The sequence below is a fragment of the Kryptolebias marmoratus genome, linkage group LG24 (assembly GCF_001649575.2).
Source record: "Kryptolebias marmoratus isolate JLee-2015 linkage group LG24, ASM164957v2, whole genome shotgun sequence".
Taxonomy (NCBI): Eukaryota; Metazoa; Chordata; class Actinopteri; order Cyprinodontiformes; family Rivulidae; genus Kryptolebias; species Kryptolebias marmoratus.
In genome coordinates, this window is record NC_051453.1 from 11,141,211 (window position 1) to 11,157,989 (window position 16,779).

A 16,779-nucleotide genomic window follows, 5' to 3' on the forward strand; every position below is an offset into this window, starting at 1 on the left:
CTAAAATTAGGTGTAGTAGTAGCTGAGAGTCATTCACATCACCAGTTGTCAGGAACCGTGGAGACTAAGGCGAACCCAGAATGCAGACTCATAGTAAGGGGGAAAAAAAAACTAATTTATTAAACTAGAGAATAAATAAAAACAAAATGCTGACGTGGCAGCAAACAAACAAAACCTAAATTTAAATACAAACATGGAACCGACAGAAACCAGGAACACAGCACGAGGGTAACTAAACAGACTACATCAAACAATAGACAACTAACACAGACAAACCTTAGACAAACCTTAAACAATGGACCAGCAAGGTATGGAGAGAAATGACCGGGTTTTAAAGTGCAGAGGATAATTGTGGTAAGTGGATTCAGGTGTATGGGAGCAATCATGGGCAGGTGGAGATGGGCGTGACCAGGAAACAGCAAAAGGGTGACTGGGGAGGAGTGAATACAAAAGCACAAACATGAGGAAGACAGAACCCAAATGAACCAAGAAGAAAAACAAAAACCATAAAACTAAAAATAAGAAACAAAACCCAAAATACAACCCAGAGAACTAAAATAAAATCAAAACAAAACCCAGCAAAAGCCAAATCACCACAGTTTNTTGTTTTATGTTTTCGACACTAACCGGGCGAGAGCAGGGTTGTTCTCGCGAGGGTTTAACGTCATGTGACAGCTGCACGTCAGTCCTAAATTGACAGCCACTGCGTATATTGCTGCTAAATCGCACCTTGGGTAGCAGACGCTGTGGGACTTTGACGTGCAGGTAGGCTTGGGTGTTGTTCCCAAAGCGGTTTTGCTTTTGAATGTCGATTATACATCAATCGTATACCTCTGTTAAATTACAGACATATGGTCGCTCATCTGAACGCTGAAACGATCTCTGTTTGTCAAAAGAGGAACTGGTAAGTGTTGCTCGGGAGCTAGAATGCTAGCGCTAGCCTCCCAGCCTGTGATTACACACCTACATAAAAACACATTTGGATTGAAATTGCATGTAATTATGTAGGCTCAGATTCGATTATTAAAAAATGCATGTACATGTACATTGATTGTCGGGCCTGTTTGCGCAGGCCAGGTGTGTTCCAGATCCCACCCCCGCTCGGAGTAGCTGAAGGATCTGGGACACATTAAGAATTGTCTGGTTTTTGTTCACTGACCGGACTGGCGAGCTAACCATAGCGGATTCAGAAAGTCACCCATAATCTGATGAAACATCTCCAAACCGGAAGGGAAATTCAACCAACCACTTCACAGCTGGAACTAAAGGACTATTTTTGTTTTTTCCTTCTCGTCACCGACAGAGACTTCCTCGGTTTAAGGAACTGGACTTTAAAGCTGTGAAACAATTTGTATATATTGTAAATATAAATACACTTCATTGATTTTGCACTCTCCAGTTGTATGTGTCTTGCAATTTGCCACTACCTCCAGTAGACGAACCTGGAACCTAGTTTTTCACTTAGAGTGACGTTGATTTGGTTTTTTAATAATCTTAAAATGTAACTCGGGTTACACCATAAAACTAAAAATAAGAAACAAAACCCAAAATACAACCCAGAGAACTAAAATCAAATCAAAACAAAACCCAGCAAAAGCCAAATCACCACACCAGTGTGACATCTCACAAGTTGGCATGAGACTGTGCATAACATTATTTTCAAGGTTTGACCAAAACAGCTCTATTTTTCAACATTAGATAAGCTTAGTCTAAAACTCTGGAAAAGAATGTTTCTTTTTTCAATGAAGGTCTTTAATTACAGATGTTATATATTAGTTAAAATGAGTGTGACAAATCAGGAAAAGAACAGAAGGAAGTGCTTGCTTTCATGCTGCAGAGTCCTTGCAAAGATACACAGTGTGTTGAGAATGCAGAAAACTACAGTATGTCTTTCATTTATTGCATGTTCTTGTTTTGCGAAGAGGAATTAATAATACAGAGATAATGGCAGTGGAATGATGTGGCTGTGGGTGAAATGAGCCTAAGTTTGGACCTTATCATTTTACTTATTTGCATACTTTGCTACTTCTCCCCGTTCATTAAAATGCAGAGTGTTATCGAAAGCTGTAAATTTAATATGTAGATGTTGGCACTGCCTGGTTCACTCTATATAACACAGCGCAGTAATATAGAGCGCTGGTATTTTACAGAGAGTAACTGCCTTAAAGTTAAGAGTCTGAGCCAGAGAAAAAATCTAATTTCTCTTTCGCTCACAGAGTCAGTTTTTGTTGAACAAATTGCATGTTCAGTCTGAGAAAGGAAAAAAAAGACATTTAGATAATTTAAATATTAGTACAAAATGTAGAAAATTATGTGGAAAAAACCTCAACCTTGAGCCTTTTAGTCCTTACCAGGCCACTTTTTTATGACTGCAGGAGCGTGACGTGTGCAGATCTTTGTAGCATAAAATGTACTTCCTTGACAACCCTGTTAGACCCTTAAAGCTCACTGTTCCCTAACACTGACTGGGTCTCTTGTTATTTCACTAAAACGCAGATGGTTAGTTGCAGCCGGCAGAGATTTCACACATGACCCTTTTTCAAACACATTATCCATTCGTCTTAGGCGACATAACACCTCCTGACACATGTTTGGCCACTCAGCAGGTTGACATGCAGTTTGAGGGGGGAGATGGGTGAAGTACGATGTGTAATGAGGCAGTCGTGTGGGCTCTTAGGGACAGCAGGTGTGAGCCGATATACTTTGCCTGCCTCGGCCTTGCCTTCACTTCACATTATTGGCTTTGCGAACACCTGGCTGTCCAGTGAAGAGCATGAAAAACAATTTGGCCCCTGCAATCCTGTGACTGAGCTTTAGTTAAGACTCACAGACTTTGTCTCTTTTTTTGTCTAAGTGACTTAAAAGGAGTCACCACAAGGCTGTGCATTAGATGTTTATGAGTAATTGCAGATAATGGCTGTGAAAGCTCAGAAAGCGACTGCGGCTAATCAACAGCCAGCCTCTTAAAAGCTAATGAGGAGAATTAGAACAAACCACGGTCGACTTTCTTGACTGTATGATTCTGATAATTGTGAGGAGCAACCGCAGGAGAGTGAGGAGGCAACCAGCCGAGCCTTGATGTCTGAGTCTGTGCGCTGCAGTGTGGGTGTTATTTAAAGCTTTGAGGCTGTGGCCTGTTTGGGGCTGGTGATATCAGTAATAATGGTCTTGATCATGGTCACATAAGAGTAGAAAGTCAGACGTCAGTAGGATAAATTTAGGACCTGTATATTGATTTGACATAAAGTACGACTTTTCTTGGTAAATAACTTATTTTTCTATCCAACATTCTCCTTTTGCTTTCAGTTTCATGACAATTTTGATAGGTAAGTTTGACATTTTGCTAATTGAGCCCATGAAAAGCTCCCCAGCAGCTATACCTGGCTTAAATTTACACAAAGATGCAAATGATCAAAAAGCAGAGTAGTGAACTCCGTTTTAAAGGTCACATGATTCTTCCTACCAGCACATCTGAAGCCCCTCAAGCTCAAATTAGACATAAAATGCTCATCAGTGTGCTTTAAAAATGCTAGAAGTTAGACTTAATTGCCATCAGCCATTCTGTTTAACAAACTTGTTAATTGGAACTGGAAGTAGTGTCAGTCTCTTCACTAAAGCACCTTCATGAAAACAGGAAAATATTTTAATATAGAATTTATATCAAAAGCCCTTGATGCCTCCCTAGGGAGGTGTTCTGTACATGTTGGAGAGACTGTCTCTTGGCTGGCCTGGGAATGCCTTGGGATCTTCCTGGAAGAGCTGGAAGAGGTGGCTATGGAGAGAGATGTCTGGGCTTCCATTCTTGAGCTGCTTCCCCCGACTCCGAAACAAGCAGCAGATAATGGATGAATGAATATCATAAGCCTAGATCAGTAACACAGTAAGCTGTGTTCAAACAGCCTTAACATCAAATGACAAGATGTTGAATGAACAAGTCCACTCACAGTTTAATGAAAAGTTCTGGCAATTTACAGTCAGTGTTTACTGTCAGCTTTTTGTCATCCCAATATCCATCTGATGCATTACAATCTCTTTTGATCTTAGCAATGACAAAAATGTAGATATTGAGCTAAAAATTGGTCTGGTAGTAGTTAGAGTCATCTCCAACACATTCTGAATACTACAGATTGCACAAGTTTAAAACTTTGGCATTAACAGCTAGAGTCAACTCTGTCTGCTGACAAAATATCTTATGATCTGTGGGACGGATTTTAAAGAAACTTTCAGAAAGTAATCAGTGGATGGACATCTAGAACGGATTAACTTTTGGAGTCAACCTAATTCAAGATGGCTGCCACAACTAAATGACCTTAGGAAAGAAAACAATAGCTTTAATAAAGTAAACTTCACAGACACTGAGCTAAAATTTGGTGTGGTAGCAGCTAAGAGTGATCCTCAACACAAACTCCAAGAGCTGAGGGATTACACACGATCTCACGTGGTAATGTAACAGGTTTTTTTCTAAGACTAACATGCTCAGATCCATTTGTCTAAACTCAGACATCATATATCATCCAATGGTGTTGGCATTCCCTTTCAGTCAGTTTGAAAATATAATTTGCAAATGGATTCAAGAAGCACCAGATCAATGAGAGTTCTCCCCGTATTTTTCTCCCAGATAGAGCTTCTCCTGTCATCCACCCAACAGATCATTTTCTGGACAGTCTCACTGTAAATTTGTATCTGTGTGTTTCCTTTGACCTCACGCTGGCAAAGTCTCACTCTGGAAATTACTTTTAGTTTTCTGAAGCTAAAACAGAAAGGTCGTGCTTATTCACTTAAAGCCAATTTACCTTTTGTCCCATTGCTATGGATTTTAGAGCAGCAGCTTTGTCATTACAACATCCAGCCCCTGAGAGAATCGGTAGTTTAGATGTCAAACGTTCAGGGCTCAGTCAGTTGGAAAACACAGACACACAGCTTGTTTGTCTCATAAAGAGAAGCTGTAAAAAGTAGCTGTGAGAACTGATTTACCATCCTGTTATCACTGACCAGTCACACCAGACAGTAAAGAGCTTTGAGTTTGGTCTTTTTATTTAGAATTATTTTCATGCTGAGTATGCAAACTGTGCAGCTGAAGGTTTGGTAACTGAACAATAAATTTCTATCACCTGTACCTCCTGTTACTTTTATTCTCATGGAAGTGCTTCAGTCATCCATCGGTGGTCAAACTGCTTAAGGATGTTTAAACTAGAAGAACTCGGAAAGTGCGAACCTCCACCAAAGGCCACAAGATCAATAAAAAATGTTAAGATCCTTGTTTGTTTTGTGACAGCCCTACAATACCTGAATAGCTGATCAAAATGTGTTCATTACTTCTTAAAAAATCTTGCGGACAGATGGACAGATGGATGAACACTACTGAAAACATAACCTCCATGGCAGAGGTATATTAATAAAAAAACAGTACCGTTTAGTTTTTTAAATCACTGGTAACTTAAAACAACAACAACGACAACAAAAAACACCAACCATCTTTTTTATGTAAAGATGATTTATGAAGTGTGCATTATTCAGACATAAGTTTATTTGCACCTAAATGGACATTTTGACTGAATGTCAGTCTTGCATTATGGAAACAAAGAGCTCCACAGAACAAATGATCAAAAGCAGAAACAAAAAACTCACAAAATCAAACAACAATTTAGGTCAAAACTGTTATCAGTAACCCGAATTAGACCAAAATGCTGTTTTTTGTTTTTTTTTGCTTTACTTTTTGTCTTATTTGGGATGTTTGGCAGAGTTTAAAGCTAATAAACAACTAAGCAATTTTTTTTCCCCTGTTTTAGAAACTTGCATTTATTTTCAGCCATTTGAGAACAACATAAAAAGATGTAAGAACAATACTGAGATTGTTTTATTCTTCACTGAAGTCAGTAATGGTCTATATTGGACCTATATACAGTACAAATTACAGCAATCAAGTTGTATTATTTAAAGTTTCACTCTGGGTTCTGAAACAGATGTTTTCATTACTAAAAAGAACAGTCATCAACAATGAAGTTGTCCAATAACTCGTAAAGCACATTTAAGTTCCTTGCTGATATGAATTGTGGGATATTAGCAAATAAAGCTGCCTGTTAATTCACTTTGGTGCAAAAGAGGACCTTTGAAAGCTGAAAAGATGTAGGTTCATTGTAAAGCCATAATCATTATCAGTTTTATCATCAATCCTGTTCACTTGCGCTTCATTTGTACCAAATTCATTTACTGATGGCAAAACAAATAACTCTCAAACTAAGTCGATGCACAAGAGTAGCTTAACTATCCGTTCAACTCCAACTGTCCTTAGAGCTTCGTGCAATTCAGCATCTTCTGTTTGTAGCTCGATGTTGTTACCTCAACAGCTATTTAAAGCCTTTTCCTTTCAAAGGGGCCGTAAAAGCTGAAATTTATCATTCGGCTAAATAAAATGGTCTTCAACAGGAGCAGCAGTAGTGAACAGTCTGTTGCAGCACATTTGGAAATTAAATATATGATGTGTCTTTTTTACTTTAGCAGATAACCAAAATCAGCAAAGCCCTCATTGTTCCTTTCACACAAAGGAGAAGTTAGGTTTGTAAATATGACTGTCCCTCGTTTTCTTCCTTCCTCTTTAATGCACCATTAAGCACAGCGCTGGCAGTCAGCGTTATGTGATTATTTGTTTTGAGGGCCTGTGTTTCAGCTTATCTAATTGATTCAGATGCTCAGAGGACTGATGATGTCGTAGGATGTGCCGTGGCTCCAAAAAGTCCAAAAGGCGACAAAAACCGATTTGTTTATCACTATGGTTTGTCATCCAGGATAATAAATTCAGTCCTCCGTTCTGTAATCCTTTTTACCTTATTACTGTCTCATGGAAACTTATCTCTTCTCTTTAAAGTTTCCTTTAAAGTGTGTTTTTTAGCTTTAGGAATTAGCGGATTGAACTTATTGTACTTACCCTAGTGTTTGGATTTTAGATGTCTCATTAAATTGGTGACATTAAATGTTGCTCTATTGCTATCGCCAAGAGAAAAACTCAAATTGCATACGCTGTAAGTAGCTACTAAACTGCTCTCATTTTGTATTATGTATGATTTCAGTATTCTTGTGTGACTTTTTTGCCAAAGAAGAAAAACATCTCAAATCTGGGAGACAATCTTGAGAATTTAATTGTACATCTGATCCAGGCAAACTGTCTGGTTTTGATTCTGTGATGTTAGTCTAGACCAGGACCACTATCCTGTATGTTTTCCTTGTTTCCCTGCTCCAACACACCTGATTCAGTGGTTAAATCACCTCTTCCTGTTCTGCAGAAGCCTGTTAATCAACCATTGATTCAAATCAGGTGTGTTGGAGCACAGAAACAAGTGAAACCTGCAGGATGGTGGCCCTCCAGGGCCAGGATTGCCCACCCCTGGTCTAGACAGTGCATCGTTTTTGTGCCTGTTATTGTTTCTCATCTCGGCTCTCATTTTTTCCTGCAGCACTATGCTGAGATCTCGGGCAGCCTCACCACCATGCTGGAACTGGGCTCGTGTTCGGTCAGCTCTCAGTCTCTGACAGATGACCACAATGCCTTGGGGCTACCTTCAGCCACAGGAGAGCCTGAGTGTCTGGCCACTGGTTTGGGCATGGCAGCGATGTGTGGTAGCAGCACCCCGAGGCGCCACATCCCGCACTCATCACCAACTGACTGTGAGAGCTGGCAGAAGCATCGCACCGGCCTCACTGGGGGTTCAGGCCTGTACTCTGAGGCCCACTCTCTCCTGGAGCCCCAGAGTTTGTCCACCAGCTACGACACCCTCTACCTCCCTCACGTGACACCTGGCCAGGTTCCTCCTCTACATCCAAACCGGCTCGGCCTCTCTCTTGATGTGGGCCCGAGTTTTGACGCCGGAGCTGGGATGCTGGGGGTGGATGGAGATTTGGCAGTTAGCCCTAATGTAATCAAGAGACGACGGGGCGGCCTGATTGAGCAAAGAGACATTGTCAAAGCACACCAGGCCCATAAGATACACAGCACACCCCAGGCGAGACGCAAAGAGTGGGAGTAAGTATGATGATTAGTACAGAACCGTGACTTTTTAAATTTTGTCTATACATGACAAGTTTTCTCAAAGAAAGAAGCTACTCTGAAATATAGAACTCAGATTTGTTTACAACTGTTATGACTTGAATAGATTAGATCTTTGACATTTTATGTGAAACAGAAAATGAACAAAGCACCATGCACTCCTGTATTTAAAGACAATTCTGGGATGCTCGAGCACCACTAATTTTTATGTTGTGTTGTTCCAATTTTGCATAGCTTTACTGAAACAAAAGCCTATATTCAGCCTGTTGACAGCTTGAATTTAAAACATGGTGAGATTTGTTTTGGAAAAATCTGCCTCTGAGCCACTAAGTATCTGCTGATCATTCTGTAACAAGAAATGTCACATAAAACCAGAGTTTATTTTAACATCAGGAGGATAATTTGCAGTTTTTGCTGTAAAACTGATGTTATTTGTTATTTTTGTTTTAAACACTCTACTTTGCGTGTGAAATCCCACCCCCTAGCTTCAAAAAGGTAATTCAGGCTTGTTGAAACTGGTTTGTTTGGAGTTCTTAGGACTAATTGGTGTCCTGCTCGCAGTACACAGCAGTCAGAGTGATCTCAGTTTGGAGAATCATAGTGAATCCAACTAACTGCTACTCAGGACCCTTTTACAAAGAAATTTTCATGATGTAAAACAGCTTAAGTCATTGCATCAGATGGTTACTGTAACACAGTTTTTCTTGCAACGCAATGTTGGTCATGGAAAGGGTTTGTGAAATGGACTTAGATCAGGTTCTTGTTATAATCTCTAATGCTGATATGCAACATTGATTTTAAAAAATATTTATTTTAAACTTTTAATTACATATGGAAGTCATTTTAGATGGAGGGAATAGCTAAATGAATAGCTTGTCTCTCCCATGAAAGCTTCTCTCATTCAGTATATTTAGAGCATTTAGAGACCTACAACTGCCTTTTAGCTGTGATATTTCATTACACATACCAAAAGCTTGCGTCAATCTTTTAACTTTTTGTCAAAAGTGCAGCTACCACTTGTGTTTGTTTACCTGGGGAAATATCTGAAGTGACTGAAAATAGGTGAAATGTTAAATTTATCGGTCACATTTGTTTACCTACACAAGCTACGACAGTCTAATGTTGTTCAGTCATGTTATTCGAACGTCCAACTCAGCTGAGTGCCTTGTTTATATTCAGTGTGGACCTGCATTTCAGAATTGCATTCACTATGTCTGGAAAACTAGAGTAAACGCTTTCTAACTGCACTATTTGTTATAGTTCAGGGTTACCTTATTCATTTAGATTTCATTCTTTGCAATGAGTTCCTTTAAGTTATTCTTGGTCAATATATTAGTAAAATATTGATATTGATTTTCTAAGTACCTACTTGTGTCTTCATTGCAACAAAAACTGATGACTGTTCATTGAAACACTGTGGTTTGAAGCTTGTAAAGGTAATTGAACTATATGCTGTGTTGCCATTCACCTGGTTAGTCCAGGCGCTGAATATAAGAGTGTGAGTGTGTGTGTGTGTCCTAACTGGCTTCCTGTCCTGCAGCGTGCTGGAATTTCTAGATGATTATAGCAGCGATGCTCCCACTGTCTTTTCCTGCTGAAGCCTGAGCCTCAACTCTAGCAGTGTTGGACCCCCTCTGTGCCCCTCTTTTTTCACCACAGGTACAGGATGCCGCATCTTTTCCCTGAGCTCGGCCTAAAGTGCTGGAGGTTGGTGGAGACTGATTACAAAGAAAGAGTGGGATGTTAGATGGGAGACGGGGAGGAGATGACGTACAATAAATGCAGGGGAGGAGATGAGGAAGAAGAGAATGAATGGGAACTTTTCCTGCTTCAATTTGCATTTGATATTCAAGTTTCCTGTTACAGTTGTGTGTAAGTGGGTAATTTGTGGATCATCAGGCCTGAAGAGACGCTTGGCCATGGACTAGAATAACTAATCTCTGCCCTGCCTAATATAATTACTACAGTACGTCATGACAGATGGAGACTTCAGCTGCTGAGGGGACAATGACCACAGTGAGTCAAAATGCATTACAACCGTACACATCCACCTCTCACGGCCACTTAGCAGCAAACCTCAGCTACCTGACAAGAGAATTAAAAATGAGAGGTTGACCTTGAGCCAACTGTTGCACCTGTTTTAGTTTTTCAAAGGAAATTATCCTGATTTCAGGGTAAACTAGAAAACTGTCTAATGCAAAAGAAAACTTGGAATTGCATGTAGCTTGGATTACTTTTTTAAGCCAGCTTGGCAGATGCATAAATTTCAAATGCAGTTGGTTATAATTTCAGAATTGTGAGTTTTTTTTAATTTGTTTATTTATTTTTAAAGCTCAATGCTTATTATTTAACTTGAGTCATTTGTCCATCATGTCTGATTTAGCCATGCAGTCTAGTTTTCATATGCAGTCCCTGGCAGAAATAAACCAAAGCACATTAATAATCAAAATCACACAAACATTGTGCAAAATAATCATGATTTAAAACACAGAGAAGTTTAAAATACAAACTCAAACAGTCCTAAAATTGTTCTTATCAACCCTCTGACATGACAAAGCGTTATAATCAGGTCAAATGTTGACTTTGATTAATTATTTTTTTATATATAATATCTTAAAAATAATTGTCCAGTTAGCCATTAAATCCACCTAAAATATTTATGAATCTCAGAAGAAAATTACCTGTGATTCTCTATATTTTAGAACATTATCATCATCATGTCAGACTTCTATAAAAAAAAAAAAGTGTCATTAACTGTATTGAATACCTTCTGGCACCCGGGGGAGTCTCTTTCTAATTCAGCCTCCACGTGACCGTCTCTCTATCACACACTTGGGACAAATTGTCAGTGTTGTATGGAAGATAAACACAGAGTAGAGGCTTGTTATGGATATTCTCGTTCCCCGGGAGGTTGAATTGTATTCCCTTTCGTGATCTTGTGATCTATACACGTTCGGTACTGTGAGATTTATATTCACGTCTAGTTTGCAGCACTGTAGCCTGATTGATGTGGGATCCAGGGTCAGACCCATTCAGCAGGTCGTATACCGTAATTTGTTGATTCGAAACATAGGAGCTATTCATCTTAATGAGCTATATTAGCGTCTAGTGTTTGTATTTCTGTTGGTGAATTGTGTTTTCTGTTGGTATTTATAGATGCATGTCTGTGTACATTTGTAACATTTAGCACGTGAGGATCTAAATAACAACATCCTTCCGGAAATGCGTTTTCAAACAGCTGTGTTTAGAGATGGTATCAGCGTGACTCTAATGATTGTAATCAGACTGAATCAATCTGACGTTCTGTCTACAGGAGGAATAGATGATGGTCGCAAACAGGCACGAGGAGCAAAAACATTTTACTTTTTTTTTTTTGTTGTGCCTGTGAAGTCATGAAGGACACGCTGGCAAAATATGCCAAATAGTATGAAAATAATGACAGTTTAATCTTTTTTTAGCTTTCTGTTGTGTTTAGAGTCTCAACTCAGCAATTTTCTTTTTTTTTAATTCAGTTTTTAGTATTTATAGTAAATTAATGCTAAAAATAGCTTTAAATAAATGCAGCCTAGAAAATTTGAATGTAATAAATAAGATGAAATTATGATTTTTGATAAGGTGCACTTTCATTATTTAAGGAATTGTTTATTTGAGTATTTGGGTTAAATGTGACACAAGAAGCATCAAGATTTGCTTGTTTATACAACTTTCTTCTTCATACTTTCCTGCTTTTACTGTATTTATGGCACTTTTGCTGTTGTTGCATGACAGGACATTTGCATCTTTGCTGATCAAAGCATTTCTGTCATCGCTGAACAGAGAAATCTTACTACATGATGCCTTGATATAAGAAATAACTTGCTACAAGAATCTCTTCATCTATTATCTCTGTGTCACAAACCCAAAGCTTAGACTTTTAAACAAATAAAGAAGTCAGAAATCTTTATACTAACAGTTGATAATAATAATAGAAGGTACATAGTGCATCAAGAATTTATATATCTGTTCACTGTGACTTTCCACTGACGTCCTGGACAAATTTTCTGCATCAGTCTTATGTCAGGTGTTGCAAACAGAAGTCTAATTTCCTAAACGTTCCCACTGAAAGGAAGAAATGAATAGTAAGAGAAAAGCTGCTGGTAGTGTGGGAGTCGTGGTTCATTTAAATGCTGCGAGGCAGAGATTCAAGGCAGTTAGAGCCGTTAAACTACTGGCAGCATATGTTACATCCATGAGTCATTAAACCGAACTTGGAAATTGAGACAGGGCTGATTTCTGGGAGAGAAGTGAGGCTATCCAGCCGAAGTGCACGACCAGTTCCCAGGTGACAGTGCTTGATTTGTTATGGGTAAACTATTAATGCAGATGGCAAATGTGTGTATGCTTCAAGTTGGCACAAGGTTGTAGTTTGAGTTAATCTTTTTTTTTATTTGAAAAGATTTCAGATCTTCTGAGTTCACAGATGTCGCACCTGCATTTGTGTGCCAGGTTGACAGGGCTTGGTGAAACCGGATTCAGTTCAGGCAGACAAAGGCAAAGTTTTAAAATGTTTATTAAAGCCGCTACGCTAACAGGAACACTAGTTCTCTGAACTTCACTCTCTTCATGGAGCAGGGCAAAGCTCGGGGCAGGTAAGACCGCCGAGGGCTGTGAGTAAAGAGGGGCAGAGACTTCCAATGAAGGGCTTAGGCTAGAAGGAGAGTCCAGGGACTCTGACCGGGAGGTCAGAAGTGGATAGCCAAATCCAAAGAGGTACAAACCAGTAGGCGTAGTCCAGTGTGGGAATCAAGATTGGTTTCCAAGGGTCAGAGTCCGTGACGGTGTCAGGCAAGGAGCAGGCAAGGAGCGAGAGTCGAGAGTCAGGCAAGGGTTTGTGATCATGAAGGCAGGCATGGATTGTGATAAAGCGCTGGACATTTACTTGGGGTTAACCGTTCAATAATCTGGCATTGTATGAGCGTGGAAGGTGAGCTTCTGTAGTGGCATGAACAGGTAGAGATGATTGCTGTGATTGCTGTGGCTTGGAACCCGGGGACGTGGCATGAGCAACGAGACTGTGGAAAAATACTGAGACTTGGACATGGAGGCTGTGACATGGTAGCAAGAGGCGTGGCAGGAGCAGTGGAACTGTGACAGCAGGTATCTTTTTTTTTAAACAGCTCTCCTATCTTAGAGCTCTTACAAAAACCCCTCAGCATATCTTTGAAGGAAACTGATGCAGTAGAAATGAGAACCTGCTACGTCCTGTGACAAAATCCAAAAGCAGCAGACAACTGATTCAGTTTTAATTAATTAGGCAAAGTGCTGTTACTGTAATGGGAGGCAGTGAAAGAGAGTAATTGGTGCTTTTATTTTTCCTCTTTTGCGCACATAAAGGGTTAAAAAAAGGGCCTGTTTGAGTTATTTGTAGAATGTTTTCCTAAAAGCATTGTTTAATGTATAAAGATGGACATTAAATGTATTGTTCTCATTTGTTTGGCAGCTCATAGAAATCTGGCATGAGGTGGAACCGGCAGGACTTTCATTAAAAGAATGGACACATTCCAAAATACATCACAGCTGAAAATACAGCTGATTTTTATGTTTTACATCAGTTTAAAAAATGATTCACTTTGTATTTTAGTCAAATCGACCATGCATCAACTTTTATCTCCAAACCGATAACTAGCGTTAGCATTCATGATGGAAATGTTTGTGTCTGTCAGTGACCCAGCATGCTGTATCTTGTCATGGATCCTCCGCTGCCAGCCTCACCAATAACACATTTAAAAATCTGCACGCTGAAGACTTACTGGGGGATGTCACATCAACAATTCCTGTAATACTTCACAGGAGTTGTGTTCTGGAAATCTTGCAGTTTTCTGAGGTTTGAGATAAAACAAGAAGACAATCAGCAGAGCATCAATGCTCGAGCCACCATGTTTGAGAATGTGTGTGGGTTGTGTTATCTGTGATTATTTGGCTCCGTGCCTCGTTTGCGTTGGTGACAGGGGTGTTTGTATTGGATAAACTGTTTGTGATCTCGTTTCTTGTGATCACGGTCTGATTGGAGCAAACCCAGTGTGCCTCTGGCCGTCCATAAAGTGTCCAACTGTCCTCATTGCAGTTTCAAAGTCTGACTCTTTACACACTGAGTACAGGCCTCATTATTTATCCACCAGCAGACAGAACAAAGAAAAAAGTGTGTGTGTGTGTCCTTTACTTTTTACTACTTTTTTTTTTACTTCAGTTGCAGTCCTAGTGAAGCACTTGAGCATGAGGCCATAGTATAGTCAGATTTTTTTTTAGATATGCTAATTGAAGTGTTATTCTTGTTCTAACACAGGTATACAAAAGAGTACAAAATAAATACAATAAAACAAAACGTATGTAATGAGTTGCAGTGTACTTACTTTCATAACTTGCCTCACTGTCATACCCTCCTAACTACCAGGAAAAATGCTGTCATTTAACTATTTTTTTAAATTTCCCCAATTGTTTAGAAGGTAATGAGAATATGGCAAACAATTTTTCAAAATATCATGTTTCCCTTACAGTGGACATCAGAATGTTATTAATTTGAAATTGAATCATAATTAATTCTCTATTGCAATTCATGGGATTGATAAGGTTTTGTGACATAAAATATGTAATCAATAGGTCTAACTTTTTTGTGTAAATGTAAATAATTTTGCTTTTTTTCTTTTAGAAAACAAAGGCAGTGTGTTCACTGTAGTTGAGTTTTGTTTAACATTTTACAGCAACATTCTCTGTTCCCGACAACATAATCCTTTCTTCTTCACTGAAAAAATACAAAGTAAAAGTTGAACTATGGGTAGTTAGGATGATGGAGAAACAATGCAAAACTGAAGTTTATGCCCTCTCTAAAGTTACAAAACCTGTTTGACAAAATCAGTACTTTTATCAGGCAGAATAGAGGAACAAATTTAGTTTGCTCTTTGTATGGTATGTTTAGCAGAGGGTTCCTGGTATGAGTGTTAAATGGGGCCCTTCTTTGTGAAAGTTTTTCTTTAGTCGCTTATAGTTAGCATCTTTAACTGTTCTGTAGGTTTGAGTGAGCGTTCATTACCACAACCCAGCTGGGAGAGGCCCTACTGAAAAATTGAACAGTATAAAACTAAAAGAATGATTAAAAATGTTAATTCAGACTCAAACAAACCCTTTAAATTACCTGAGTAATAGCCATTGTTGTGTATGCTAAGATTGCGTTGCTGTGGCGGCCATCTGGAATCAAGTTGACTCCAAAAGTTAATCATTTGCAGATGTACATCCAGTGATTACTTTCTGAAAGTTTCATTAAAATCCATTCAGTGGGATTTTGTTAACGGTGCAGACAAACACACACACAGAAACAAGCAAAAACATTATCTTTCTGCTTTTGCCTTTTTTGGTGGCAGGCCATAAACAATGACATATATAACACAGTAAATAACAATAAAGTGAGCAGTGAAATAGAATACAAACTCAACAAAACTAGATCAGTCTTCCATTTGTTTGTATCTCTCAGCCTCCGTCTGCCCCCAAAATACATTAACTCTGAGAAAGTGCATTTTTCTGCCCTCAGAGACTGTCACTCATCAGTTTACTCTCAGCCTCCTGAAACACAGTTCAACAAATACTCATGATGGGACAGACAAGCATTTAAAAATTAACTCTGTCTGCAGAGTTCCATTTGTCTCCTAAAAGACGATGACCTGGGTGAGATTGTAAAGAGAAACCACGCTGGATAGGATAAAATCGAAATGTCATGGAAACCTGTTTGCTCATTCATCCCAGTTTCACTTTAGCTGAATGGACCTGACCCACTCTTGTTTTTGGAGCTCTTATGAGTGGCTTAAATCTGGACTGGAGGACAGCGGATGATGTAAAGGTCATCTCGGCTTCCTTCGTCAGTGTTTTAGAAGCAAAGATTCAACACTTTTAAGGTCTAAACCTTTCTAATTGCTTCGGCACAGAGCTGAGAGAGAGAGAGAAAGAGAGAAAGTCAACGTTGCTCCCTGTTTCCTTCTTCTTTTCCTTCATTATTGTCTCCCTGTCAGTGTCAGACACCCCAGCGCAGTGTAAATGTCAGAGCTGTTTGTCACAATTGAATTATTAATGATGACATGCTGAAAAGCCCTTTTCCTCTCCACAAAACCATGTGTCTGTCAAACCAAATACAAAATAAAGAGGGTGGTGTTGTTGAGGCAGAATAAGCAAATATGTTTAAAAGTGTTTGCTCACTCACACACTCCACAACATTAATTTAGTTTCATTCATTCAGGTTGGTTTTGTGACACCCCCCTCCTGTCCCTGCTTAGCTTCCTCTTCTCTTTGCTGTCCGTCTCCGTGTGTTTGGATGTCAGACTCTTGAAAGCTGACGCTGCTGATCAGCATCACAGAGACAGAGAGGGATCATGATTTCCAAAGACATGTGATCTGTCAGGAGATGATGGTGATGGGTGACCCCAAAAAAGGCACTGCAATGATAAGAAAGAGTTCAGAGATTTTTGCAAAATGAGAAGTGTGTTGTGCAGGGGTGGAAATTAAAAAATTTTTTTTACCAGCCACTCAAATATTTTACCAGCCACTATTTTTTGTTGTGACAAAAAATAATTTCATATGATGATGATGATGGAGGTGGGTGGAAGCAGTTGTGGTGCCCTACAAGCTGAACAACACCTCTTTCTGGACACTGCATGGAAATAACTAGACTTTTCTTATTTTATTTTTTTTTATTTTAAACCATTAAAAGATTCATA

At 39.2% G+C, this 16,779-nt stretch overlaps 1 protein-coding gene and 1 long non-coding RNA gene across 4 annotated transcripts in view; both read left to right on the forward strand.

Moving 5' to 3' along the window:
* The first annotated feature begins 623 nt into the window (after nucleotides 1–623).
* Nucleotides 624–1,440, forward strand: LOC112450220. The gene is made up of 3 exons (XR_003038763.2): nucleotides 624–765; nucleotides 848–904; nucleotides 1,073–1,440. It is a non-coding gene; the product is annotated as an uncharacterized LOC112450220 (long non-coding RNA).
* A 5,894-nt stretch (nucleotides 1,441–7,334) lies between these two features.
* LOC108230731 (voltage-dependent R-type calcium channel subunit alpha-1E) overlaps nucleotides 7,335–16,779 on the forward strand; it is an 84,532-nt gene continuing 75,087 nt past the window's right edge. For 2 of the 3 annotated variants that reach the window (XM_025003906.1, XM_025003904.2), the window contains exon 1: nucleotides 7,335–8,017. In XM_025003906.1, the coding sequence (XP_024859674.1) occupies nucleotides 7,485–8,017 (533 nt within the window). In that variant the 5' untranslated portion in view covers nucleotides 7,335–7,484. The remainder of the gene's footprint in view (nucleotides 8,018–16,779) is intronic. The other variant, XM_025003903.1, reaches the window with a different exon arrangement.